Source organism: Ranitomeya imitator, chromosome 1 (assembly GCF_032444005.1).
Source record: "Ranitomeya imitator isolate aRanImi1 chromosome 1, aRanImi1.pri, whole genome shotgun sequence".
NCBI lineage: Eukaryota > Metazoa > Chordata > Amphibia > Anura > Dendrobatidae > Ranitomeya > Ranitomeya imitator.
This window is the reverse complement of record NC_091282.1, coordinates 1,189,234,570-1,189,247,890: the sequence shown is the minus strand read 5'-3', so window position 1 is coordinate 1,189,247,890 and position 13,321 is coordinate 1,189,234,570. Positions and strand designations below refer to the sequence as shown.

The following is a 13,321-nucleotide window of genomic DNA, read 5'->3' as shown; positions in this document are numbered from 1 at the left end:
AAATAATTTAAAAAATCACATGAGGAACCCCCTATTCTTGATAACTAGCCTTGCTGAAGTTGACAACTGAGGGTTGCAGCCTGCAGCTGTTGGCTTTGCCTGACTGGTTATCGAAAATACAGGGGAATCCACATCGGGTTTATTATTGATTTATAGCGCTGTTATCAGCTGACTACAACGCTCAACATTGTCTCCTGCTAGCGCTGATTGTGGCGCGAGCAGGTGAGAATGATGAGAGCTGTCTTTAGCAGCCGATACTGGGGAACAGCGCAAACTGTACTGCTGCTTCCGAAGTGCCGGTACGTGTGGTACTGATGCGGCAGACGGTTGCCACAAGTATTACACACACATACACTGATATCTTTCTCCAATACTGGAAATATCAGGAAGTGTGAAAGAGCTCTTCCTTATTGGTGATAAAAAAAACTCAAAAATTTGTAAAAAAAATTTACAAACCCATCAGTAGCTTTTTTTTTATTTTTCCATGAATGGAGCTTTGTGAAGGTAGGTTTTCTTTTGCATTTTTTGGGAAGAAGCGTGGCGACCAATTTTTTTTTTCTTTATGTTGTTTAACATATTTGTAAATAACTTATGAATAATTTTTGGTATGATCGATCAGCCTATTATGCCTCAATGTATGCTGTTGTATGAAGTATGTTTTTCGTTGAAAAGAAGGGCGATTTTATTTTTTTGGGGGGAGGGTTGTTATATGTTTTAGACTTCTTTTTCCATCTTCTTGCTTTTGTTTGGCGGGTTTGTAAATTTTTTTTTTTTTTTTTAATATTTAGCTTTTGCAGTTGTCTGATTGCTTGTTGTATATACTGCAATACTACACTATAGTGGTATATAGCAAAATTCAAGACCTAAGGACTGGGCCTCACAGGAGTTCCAACATGGCAGCAATTGGGGCTATGAGCAAGCCCCGAGCTGCCATGGAAAACAACTGATGTGGGAAGGAGTGTCGGGGGAAGGGTGCACTCGAACGGGAGTAAAATTGAAAAAAACTATGGCATTTAAATTTGGTATTGTTACAATCGTGCAGACAATAGAACAAAGACAGAAGTTAATTTTTACATCAACGCAAAAAAAAAAAAAAAAAAAAAAAAAAAAAAATATATATATATATATATATATATATATATATATATATATATATATATATATATGTATATATATATATATATATATATGTATATATATATATATATATATATATACACACATACACACACACACATAAACGATAGGGGAATTGCTGGGGGGGTTTCAATTCCACAAGAATTTTTTTCCATTTTCACGGTATGTGCACATGTGCAGAATTTGCAGCAGAGTGATAGCGTGCGATGTTCACCTGATTCGGACAGGATTCTACACTTTAAAAGCCGCTGTCACAGATTGATAACAGTTCATATTTACAACAAAAAAGCCAACAATGTATGAAAAAAACAACAATAGAGCCTTTTTTTCAATTCCGCCCTACAAAGAATGTTTTCCCATTTTCCAACTGATTAGGGAAAATTCTGATGCAAATTCTGGAGTAAATCCGCTGCGTAACATATGCACGTTTTTGATGCATTTTTGTTGTATTTTTTTCTATAACATGCATTTTTGTTGTAGAAATTTTTACATTCATTAGTATGGGTGAAATCTGCATCAAAAACAAAGAAAGAATTGACCTGCTGCAGATTTAAATCAGCTGGAAATCTACCAGGGAAAAATAAGCAACGTGTGCACGAGACTAAAGAAATGCCATTCATTCACGTTACTGGCACTAGGAAATTGTCAGGCTATGTGCACACGTTGCGGATTTGGCCTTGCTGATTCGCTGCAGTTTTCCATGCGGTGTACAGTACCATGTAAACCTATAGAAAACAAAAACCGCTGTGCACATGCTGCAAAAAATTCCACGCAGAAACGCAGCGGTTTATTTTCCGCAGCATGTTAATTCTTTGTGCGGAACTGCAGCGTTTCTGCACCCATTGACTTGCATTGAGTCAGGCACAGTAAACCCGCAGATGTAAAAAAAGATCTGCGGTTTTGCTGCAGATGTGGGTGCGAGAAACGCTGCGGCCCTGGAGGAGGGAAGTGTGTGGGCGGAGACTGTGCGAGTATCTGTGTGTGGGCGGGGTCTGCGTGTCTGTGTGTGCGGGATCGGCAGGGCTGTGTGCGGGGGTCTACGGGGCTGTCCGTGGGTCTGCCGGGCTGTGCAGGGGTCTGAAGGGCTGTGTGGGGGTCTGAAGGGCTGAGCGGGGGTCTGCCGGGGCTGTCCGAGGGTTTGCGGTCTGTCCGTAGGCCAGCAGGGCTGTCTGGAGGTTTGTGGGCTGTGCGGGGGTCTGAAGACTGCACGGGGGTCCGAAGGGCTGAGCGGGGGTCTGCCGGGCTGTGCGGGGGGGTCTGCTGGGCTGTGTGGGGGGGTCTGTGGGGCTGTGCGGGGGGTCTGCAGGGCTGTTCAGGGGTCTGTGGACTGTCCGGGGGTCGGCAGGGCTATGTGCAGGGGTCTGTGGGGCTGTCTGGGGGTCTGCGGGCTGTCTGTGGGTCTGTCTGTGGGTCTGCCAGGCTGTGCAGGGGTCTGAAGGGCTGAGCGGGGGTCTGCCGGGGCTGTCTGAGGGTTTGCGGGCTGTCCGTGGGCCAGCAGGGCTGTCTGGAGGTTTGTGGGCTGTGCGGGGGTCTGCGGGGCTGTGCGGGGGTCTGCTGGGGCTGTCTGGGGGTTTGCAGGCTGTGCGGGGGTCTGCTGAGCTGTGTGTGGGATCTGTGGGGCTGTGCAGGAGTTCTGCGGAGCTGTCCGGGGGTCTGCGGGCTGTCCATGGGTCTGCCGGGGCTGTGTGCGGGGTCGGCAGGGCTATGTGCAGGGGTCTGCGGGGCTGTCCTGGGGTCTGCGGGCTGTCTGTGGGTCTGTGCGGGGGTCTGCCGGGGCTGTCTGGGGGTCTGCTGGAGCTATGTCAGTGTTTGTGTGAGTGCAGATATCGTCCGATGGGACTACAAGTCCCATCGGGTTATGCATGCTACAGTGACAGTGATTGACACATTAGCCAATGATGGGACAGTAGTAGTCCCATCATCCGGCTAATGTGTTGAATGTAAAAGAAAAAAAAAACACATACAGTACATATATAGTTCATACTCACCATCTACACCTAATCCCCGAAGCCCTCGCTTACCTGAAAAAAAATTAACACAATAAACCAACAATATACTCCCTGTGTCCACCGTAATCCAATTAATTCGACTGTCCCATGACGATCTCCTGTGGAGAGCTGTAACTTCAGCTGATGCGACCGCTCTCCAGGGGCTCCGGGATACAATGACGGAAGGTATCCTTCCGCACTGTATTCCTCCGCCACTGTGAGTACAGTGTAGTTCACTTGCGGCACAGCTGTGTGGGAAAATTCCCACACAGCATTGCCATAAAGCGAGACAATGAACTAAATTAACCTCTTTAGTGATGCACTGCAGGAGCCATTGTTTCCTGTGACTGGGCCAAACATTGCCATGGCTCTCCATGGGCCGAAACGTTGCCACAATGGGCTATTAAATTTAAGCACCTTTAAAAACTTCAACCTGTAATGGTGTGCTGCCTCTGATTTTTGGACTCCTAGATAGATAGATCTATAGATAGATCTATACATAGATCGATAAATATTATCTATAGATCTATCTATCCCATATCTCTCTATCTATCTATCTATCTATCTATCTATCTATCTATCTATCTATCTATCCAATATCTATCTATTATCTATCTATCTATTATCTATCTATCCAATATCTATCTATCCAATATCTATTATCTATCTATCTATCTATCTATCTATCTATCTATCTATCTATCTATCTATCCAATATCTATCTATCCAATATCTATCTATTATCTATCTATCTATCTATCTATCTATCTATCTATCTATCTATCTATCTATCTATCTATCTATCTATCATTTATCTATCTATCTATCTATCTATCTATCTATCTATCTATCCAATATCTATCTATTATCTATCTATCTATCTATCTATCTATCTATCTATCTATCTATCTATCTATCATTTATCTATCTATCTATCTATCTATCCAATATCTATCTATTATCTATCTATCTATCTATCTATCTATCTATCTATCTATCTATGTATGTAATGGAGTGTTGGTTGGACAAATGTAAAAGAGGAGGTTGGACAAGAAATTACATCACAAATCTTTTTTTGTTTGTTCAATAATAAATCTTTATTTAGCTTTCAAAAACGCGTCAAAAAACGCATGAAAAACGAGATTTTTACCAGCGCTTTCTGTCAAGTGATGCAGATTCAGTGAAGAAAAATCCGCAGGCAAATCTGCAACATGTGCACATAGCCTTAGGGTACAGTATGTTTCCACAGTCAGGATTTGCTCAGGATTTGCCGCAGGTAAAATCTGCACCTGAGGTGACTGGCAGGTCACATGAATTTTTCATGCAGATTTGTGTGTGTTTTTGTAAGCTAAATAAAGATATACAAAAAAAAAAAGAATTGTGATGTCCTTTCTTGTCCAACCTCTTCTTTTACATACTCTATTGAAGAATAATGTTTACACACACAGCTAGATAGATAGATAGACAGATGATAGATAGATAGATAGATCGATAATAGATAGATAGATCGATAATAGATAGATAGATCGATAATAGATAGATAGAGGCTTGAGAAAGGTTCTCCATAAGCTGAAACGTCGCCATGATGGGCTATTAAACTTGAACACTTTTTGAACTCATTTGCAATGGTGTGCTGCCTTTGACTTCTTGGACTCTCTATCTATAGATATAACTATCTATCTATAGATAGATCTATAGATAGCTAGATAGATAGATAATAGATAGATAATAAATAGATAGATGATAGATAATCAATAGATAAATAGATAATAGATAGATAGATAGATAATACCAAGCCCAATGTTTAGTAATAAACATAATAAAATGTTAGTCTCACATCTTAATACCCGGCACTGACGCCGGCAGTAAGATGCGCCATTTCCAGCGCTTAGCCTCTCTCTTCCCACTCCCGAGTAGCGGTGGGATATGGGGTAATAAGGGGTTAATGTCACCTTTGTAAGATGACATTAAGCCGGCTTAGTAATGGAGAGGCGTCAATAAGACACCTATCCATTACTAATCCTATAGTTGGTAAAGGGTTAATAAAACACATGCAGAATAAAGTATTTTATTGAAATAAAACACCACACAGTTTTGATATCTTTATTACACTATAATAAAAAGAAAAATAATAAACCAACAGTATACTCCCTGTGTCCGACGCAGTCCTTAATAACAAGTGTCCCTCGACGAGTCCAGCTCTGCTACATCTGGACGCCTGACATCCAGACATAGCAGAGCCTGTAGATGACCCATGGAGATAACTCTCCAGCGATCACCTACACTACAGCGTTCTCACAGTCAGCTGATCCGCTGACCGTAAGAACCAGACTCGTGACCTGAGATAACCCCCGGTCACGTTCACAGCAGTTCTCGCGGTAAGATAGGTTATCGTGATAACTGCAGTGGACGCGGACTTCCGGCGGCGGGACAGGTAAGGCTACTTTCACACTAGCTTGGTGCGATGGACGTCGCAATGCGTCGTTTTGGTGAAAAAATGCATCCTGCAAAGTTGCCCGCACAAGTCGTGCGACGGATGTGTCGTGTTTTGGCAGACCATCGGCAAAAAAAGTTGCATGTAACGTTTTTTTGTGCGTCGAGTCCGCCATTTCCGACCGCACATGCGCGGCCGGAACTCCGCCCCCTCCTCCCCGGACATTACAATGGGGCAGTGGATGCGTTGTAAAACTGCATCCGTTGCCTACGTTGTGCTAATCAATCACACTGTCCGTCGGTACGTTGGGCCGACGGTTTGCGACGGTCCGTACCGACGGGCTAGTGTGAAAGTAGCCTAAGCTGGCATGTTAATTAGGAGACATGTGTAGTAAGCTGCGTTTATGCATGTGACTAATCATCAGATGCAGTTTTACCACATCTAATGATTGTCTATGGTAAATTTACGGTGCGGCGACGGAGCGTCGCCGCATTGTAAATAGACATACTGCGTTCTAGAAACGCATGTCCGTTTACGCGGGTCTGCCGCAGGCGTCTTTTAACGCATAGTCGAGACGGGATTTCATGAAATCCCCTCCACTATGCTGTAACATGTGGACGCTGCGTGTTTGACGCTGTGGCTCTACGCAGCGTCAAACAGGCAGCGTTTCCTGACCGTGGAAACACACCCTTAATGTTTTTTGTCAAAACTGCGCTGATAAAATACGACAAACGCGCGTCGCGTGCACAGACCCTCAGGCTACCTTCCCACCATGAGCTTTTGATGTTGCAGATTTTCTGCACCCATTAAGTAAAATAGGTTACCTGCATTTTTTTTTAAAAAAAAAGCAGCGTAAAAAAACAAATCTTATACAGTAAATTAAAAATACAACTCACCCTACAAAACCAAGCCCTACAAATGAGAAGAATGGGAAAGAACATGTTGTTTCAGCCCAACACAAGCTGCAGATTGATGCGCTTTAATAACATGCGGACTCCGGTTATTCAAAGTTGATGTCCAGAGGAAAGAACAAAGGCACAATTATCGGTGAGGACCCGGGAGGACGGGAGGAGCGCTGACGCCGTTATCAGCACATGGATTGATTTTTATTTTTGCCTTTTCCACAATATAATGCAATTGGGTTTTGCTCGGCGGAGCCGCCATGCTCTTACCTCTTCCTCCAGCTGTCAGCTCCATCCTCGTTGTTGTCAGTCTCAGTGACACTGTCTGAATATTTATGACCCGCCGAATATAGAAGAGAAGCGATCTCGCTCTCGGGGCTGGAGGGAAGCAATAGACTGAGGACTCGCGGCAGCATCCCCTCCGGTATCACGGCTCGTTTAGTCAGATACGCTGCCAATCGGATGTCCTGGGGACGAATTAATGGCACGGTGTCAAGCCGCCGATGTCAAACAGAATTAAGCTGGGGAGACGGCGCCAAATAACACGGACAATAAATATCCGGATAAATGTTCATGGTCGGTGCCGTAGGATACATGGGACGGAACGTCGTTTAGGAAGCAACATATTAATTTGACAAGGTAATATTCTGTTATTTCAGAGAGAAAAGCGTGAGAATCTCAGCAGAAGAACGTCATTCAACAAAGAATACGAGGAATGTTAAAGAAGCTTCCTTAAAGGGGTACCGTCCCTATAGGAAACAAGTACAATCTATGGGCCGCATGTCATAGAGCCAGAGGAGCTGAGCAGATCGATATGTAGGGTTCTGGGAAAAGATTCGGTATATCATGTATGTTATTCACTGGAATCCCTGCTGCTTCTGGGCTCAGGTCACTGTTAGGACCGCCCACTGGACTCCTAAATCCAAAATGAGCAAATATTTTTGTGAATAAAATACCCACAAACCTATATATCAGTCTGCTCAGTTTCTCTTGTTCCATAACAATGCAAACTGCACATTTCATGAGACAGATTCCCTTTAAAATCATTATACCGTTTTGTGTATACAGCAAACAAAGTCTTATCCAGTAATGTTTTGTTAAAGGGAATCCGTCAGCAGGTTTTTGCTATGTAATCTGAGGACAGCATGAGGTAGGGTTTAAAACACAGATTTCGATGATGTGTCACATGCCAGGCTGTGTGATGTTGTTTACTTACACTGGAGGTTTTACTACCTGATGATTGATGTGACTAGCTGGAACGTGGGAACTCGTCCAACTCCGCCCCTTCCTGTGATAAGCAGCTCACTGCCTATAGACAATGTACTTAGAAAGCCTGATGTTTTATGTTTCATCTGTTTGTTCTTTCATTTTAAAGGTATTTTGTTTTTCATGATGCCTTAAATACCTTAAATATGCCTATTTTATTTTATATTATTACTGGCTTTTTTTTCTTTTGTTTACAAACCACACCTTACTCACAACCAGGAGGGCATTTCTTTTTAGGGTATGTGCACACGTTCCGGATTTTTCGCGTGTTTTTTCGGCGGTTTTCCGCTGCAAAAACGGTTAAAAAAAACGCGTACATATGCATCCCATCATTTTGAATGTATTCCGCAATTTTTGTGCACATGCTGCGTTTTTTTTTTCCGCAATAAAAACGCATCGCGGAAAAATCCGCAGCGTGTTCATTAATTTTGCGGAATTATCGCGGAATTCCCGCTATTTAATGCATTGGGAAGCTTTGGAAAAAAAATGTGAAAAATCCGCACAAAAACCGTGAGAAAAACGCGTGCGGATTTTCTGCAGAAAATCTCCGGTTTTGTTCAGGAAATTTCTGCAGAAAATCCGGACGTGTGCACATAGCCTTATACTGATGCCCATTTAATGTATTTAAACTCCCTCTTGTATTTGTCTTCATAAGTATTTCGGTTTTTAGAAAGGGTTCGCATGAACCTGAAACGCGTCGCTAAAAGCTACCCGCGTGGAACTACTCCTTTTTCACCACAGCGTGGTCTACCAGAACATCTATCTCCTACTTCTCCTAAATCATCGATGGGCATTTATTCGAGCTGTAGCATACAAAAACCCAATCAGGTGAGCAGCCCCCAAAATCCCGATATCCCTTTTAAAATACATTTACATTACCCTACGTGCGCTTGTCTCCCTTTTTTCTTATGTATGGAAGATGGCACCCTATTATAGATGATCCCTACTGCATCCTAATATCAAAGAAGAAGCTAATATATAACAGTAGATCCCCTCTCTATAAGGGGGAATATTAGTGTGGCACCCCAAAAGTAGAACAGATAATTTGCATAATGTGAACAGACACCTACCTGATTATGTAGCCGCAGCATGGAGTCCATTTGAGCCTTTTCCTCTAGGTGTTCCCCCTGAGCATACGCCATTTCTTCCCTATGCAGTCTAAAACGTATAAATATCAGTTCAAGAAGTTCGGAAATTTTCCAGTGATTATTACATATCAACATGTTGGCATGTACTAAAAAAAAAATTGCAATTTTCACACTGGCCACTGCGACTATTTTAGACACGCTCTTCCTGTTTTTTTAAAGATGACTTTTCTGAAGTCTCATTATCATCAGAGGCAGGACTACAATGACATCATTCACAAATAGACAATGTCACAGCTCCCCTCCTTTGACGTTGACTTGTGCACACGCTCATTAGGTGCTTCTATTTAAAAAAAAAAACAAAACAGAAAATTGTGACTATTGCTGCTAATGTACGTGTATAACTTTAGAATATTCCCAGTGATCAGTAAGGCAATTGCAAGATTTAAATTTTTTTTTTAATAAAGACATCCGGAAAAAAAAAAAATCATACCCAAAAAAGTTAAAAAAAAAATTATTTAACACAAATTAGTAATTTTCCTGAACATACAATTTACCTATTAATTAGAAGCTGCTAGCTTGTCGCCACTTCCTCTACAGCGCCACCATGGGTGAAATGAAGCATTACACTCTTCCCATGTGTTTCCATAACCTGGCGATGTGGCTTACCTGTCTCTGCAAAGAGTTATTAAGTGCTTCCTCCTGTTTAAGGCCTTGCGAAGAGTCGCTGACACAGGCAAGTCCTCGCCTTCACCGGGAATGTGGACGGTAACATGTGGTGGACCTTCCTCCAGAATTCTGCTGACTGATGGCTCATTTCTGCTCCATGCTTCCATGTTCTTGTCCAATTCTCTTATCTCCTGTGGTAGATGGATTCAAATAAAATAATCTGGGAGAGAACAGTAACAGGGCGCCGGTTCTGGTCCCACCTGTCAAATTTGTTTTTGTAGCGTTTTTCACCCATTCAAATAAATCATTAAAAAAACAGATATCCTATGCAGTATTTGTATACAGTATCACTTTTGGAACGCAAAGTGTGAGTGGGCCAGAATCAGCCCGGATATGATGCTACTCGAGGCTACTTCAGGTCCCATGCTTTGGTTGGAGGGTGGGGATTTAGCTCCAAAAATTCACTTCACCCTATACCTTTGACAAGTACACGGCTCAAAAAAATAAAGGGAACACTAAAATACGACATCCTAGATATCACTGAATGAAATATTCCAGTTGCAAATCTTTATTCATTACATAGTGGAATGCGTTGAGAACAATAAAATCTAAAACTGATCACTGTAAATCAAAATTAATATCTCATGGAGGTCTGGATTTTGAATGATACTCAAAATAAAAAAGTGGAAAATCAAATTTCAGGCTGATCCAACTTCAGTGGAAATGCCTCAAGATAAGGAAATGATGTTCAGCAGTGTGTGTGGCCTCCACGTGCCTGTATGAGCTCCCTACAACGCCTGGGTGGCGGATGTTCTCCTGAGGGATCTAATCCCAGATGTGGATTGAAGAATCAGTCAACTGCTGGACAGACTATTGTGCAATGTGATGTTGGTGGAAGGAACAAGACATGACGTCCCAGATGTGCTTGATTGGATTCAGGTCTGGGGAACAGGAAGGCCAGTCCATAGCATCAATGCCTTCATCATGCAGGAACTGAAATTTCAGCCACGTTGTCATGCATCAGAAGGAACTCAGGCTCCACTGCACCTCTCACAATGGGTCTGAGGATCTCATTCCGGTACCTAATGGCAGTCAGGCTACCTCTGGCGGACGCATGGAGGGCTTTGCAGCCCTACAAAGAAATGTCACCCCACACCATTACTGACCCACTGCCAAACTGGTCATGCTGGAGGATGTTGCAGGCAGCAGTATGCTCTCCACGGTGTCTCCAGACTCTGAAGAGCACAGGGCGCAAAATGTCAAATCTGCCAAGATTGGTGCTCTCTGACAAATGCCAATTGCCCTGCATGGTGTTGGGCTGTAAGCACAACACCCACTTGTGGTCATCGGGCCCTCATACCACCCTCATGGAGTCTGTTTCTGACAGTTTGACCAGATGCCTCCATGTTAGCGGCCTGCTGGAGGTAATTTTGCCGGGCTCTGTCACTTATCCTCCTGTTCCTCCTTGCACAAAGGAGGAGGTAGCAGTCCTGCTGCTCAGTTGTTGCCCTCCTTTGGCCCCCTCCACATCTCCTGGTGTACTGGCTTGTCTCCTAGTATCTGCTCCATGCTCTGGACACTGTACACAGCTACCCTTCTTGCCACAGCTCGCATTGATGTGCCTCCCTGGATGAGCTGCACTACCTGAGCAACGTATGTAGGTTGTAGACACCATCTCATGCTACTGTACTGTACTGTACCTCTAGGGGTGAGAGCGATGAAAAAATACAAAAGTGACCAAAACAAGAGCCAAAAAAGATGAGAAAAGAGAAATGGTCTGTGGTCACCCTCTGCACAACTGCTCCTTTATAGGGGTTGTCTTGCTAATTGCCTATTATTTCTACTTGTTGTCTGTTCCATTTGCAGAACAGCAGGAGAAATTGATTGACAATTGGTGTTGCTTGATAACTGGGCAGGTTGATTTCACAAAAGTGTGATTGACTTGGAGTTACATTGTACTCGTTAAGTGTTCCCTTTATTTTTCTGATCAGTGTATTTAGCTCAGGTCTTAAAAGTTTTCTGGCTGTGGGCTGCAAGTCTGCAGTCAGCCCATGTGACTGTAGACTTGTAAATCCTGCGCACTGTCACGATTCTCTGATGCCGGCACTGGGAGCGGGCAGTCAAGCGATTTGCAATTTTCCAGTTACATTCCGACTAGACTTGTCTGGCCTCCCGAATACAAGGCCGCACACGTCTAGTTGGCACATGACCACATACATGCAACGCTCCATACTTGCGGTCACGCGCACACCACTCTTGGCGCCAGCATCGGAGAACCCTCACTGTGCGCAGTGTGCTTGATCTGAGGAATCACATACCATCAGAATGACTACAGACTTATAACCTAAAGCCGGACAACCCCTTTATCCCTGCACTTGGGTCAATCTATAGAGATCCTTTGCCAAAAATTAATTTTTTCATGCAATCAACAACCCATACTCTTCAATCATTTTTTTTTCATGTTCCCCATTCCACTCATCCCTTCTGATTTTTCATTTAGACTCGGACCGAAGTAGAATATTGTAGAATAAATCTTGGCATAAAATATGGACGTGTGCGGCCCATGAAAAAAACCTCTTGTATGACACACACTGACGTGGGAATAAGTCAGACAGTGCGTAGGTGATGTTCCTCATCTCTCACCTGATTCAAAGTCTGGAGAAGTTGCTCATATTCTGCAGTAACACAAGATCTGCTCTTCTCCTCCAGGAGCACGGACTGCAGCTCCAGGATTGCTTTGTGCATTTCCAGATTCTTCTCTTTGTTGTGAACGGCCTGGAACTGTAAATGCGTCATATATTCCCCCAGTTTATATTCTCTCGCTTTCAAGTGATGCACTCGCTGCAGTAGTAACTCTGCTCGGGCCTAGAAAATACACAGAAAAAAAAGAGAGAAAAGAAAGATATATATAAATGATTTTCCCACCGGTAACAAGAAGCCCAAGGGTTATTGAGCAAGGCAAAGATCATGAACACACCACCTAAGGTGTTGGAGTTTCCTAATCCTGACTTATTGGCAGGACCTTTAAAGTTTTTTTTATTATTATTTAAATCAGCTGTAAATGGTACGTTATATAATATGTTAATAAAAGTTAACATTATGCCGGGTGGCATGGCCTTTTGGTATCTGCTCCAATCCCAGCAGCTTGACATCTATTTGTCAATTTCTCCCAGGTCTTTGTTTCTAGTGTTGACCTATGACCATAAGGAATTAGGAATACCAACTGACTGCTTATTTCAAAAGCTAAGCCAGTCCCCTTCACCGTCTATACATATAACAGGCGTTGAATGAGCAGCCAGTCTGCCCTATGTTATGTTCAGATTCAGAAAACACTACTGGGACCCTTGACTGGAGCATTCACCTGTTGCTCAGGCATCTGGCACAATATGACTTACTCATTTACATTCGTTTATTTATTCGTAGGGGCGCTGCTTAAGCCTTTACAGGAGTTATCAGGCCTTGGGGTACAAGTCTGCATCACTTTATGTAACTGCAGACTTCTTTGATCGCAAGTATGTGATTTGCATACTTCCAGCCACATTCCGACTAGACAAGTCCGGCCTCACTCAGTGCACGTGAATTGCGTGTCTAGTCTGCATGTGACCACATGTATGCAAATCGCATACTTGCAGTTACATGACCTCCGGCTCTGGCCCTTCCTCCCGACACCGAAGTCTGCAGTCACTCAGAGTGCCACAATCAGGTATTGTTTCAATAGATAAATTGACGGCAAATACTTGTCGTGGCACCACGGTGATGCACAAACAACTCCTAGTCCCATGCCCATGTATGAGAATTTCTCCTAAATTTACAGTGAATGATAATAAGTGCAAAGATTTA

The 13,321-nt window shown here is 43.2% G+C and overlaps 1 protein-coding gene across 2 annotated transcripts in view; it reads right to left on the bottom strand.

Moving 5' to 3' along the window:
* EVC2 (EvC ciliary complex subunit 2) overlaps positions 1-13,321 on the bottom strand; it is a 205,874-nt gene that overhangs the window by 27,199 nt on the left and 165,354 nt on the right. For both annotated transcript variants that reach the window (XM_069744826.1, XM_069744825.1), the window contains exons 17-20: positions 12,125-12,346; positions 9,482-9,672; positions 8,798-8,885; positions 6,732-6,928 (exon numbers count right to left, since the gene is read on the bottom strand). In XM_069744826.1, coding sequence (XP_069600927.1) covers positions 6,732-6,928; positions 8,798-8,885; positions 9,482-9,672; positions 12,125-12,346 — 698 coding nt within the window. The remainder of the gene's footprint in view (positions 1-6,731; positions 6,929-8,797; positions 8,886-9,481; positions 9,673-12,124; positions 12,347-13,321) is intronic.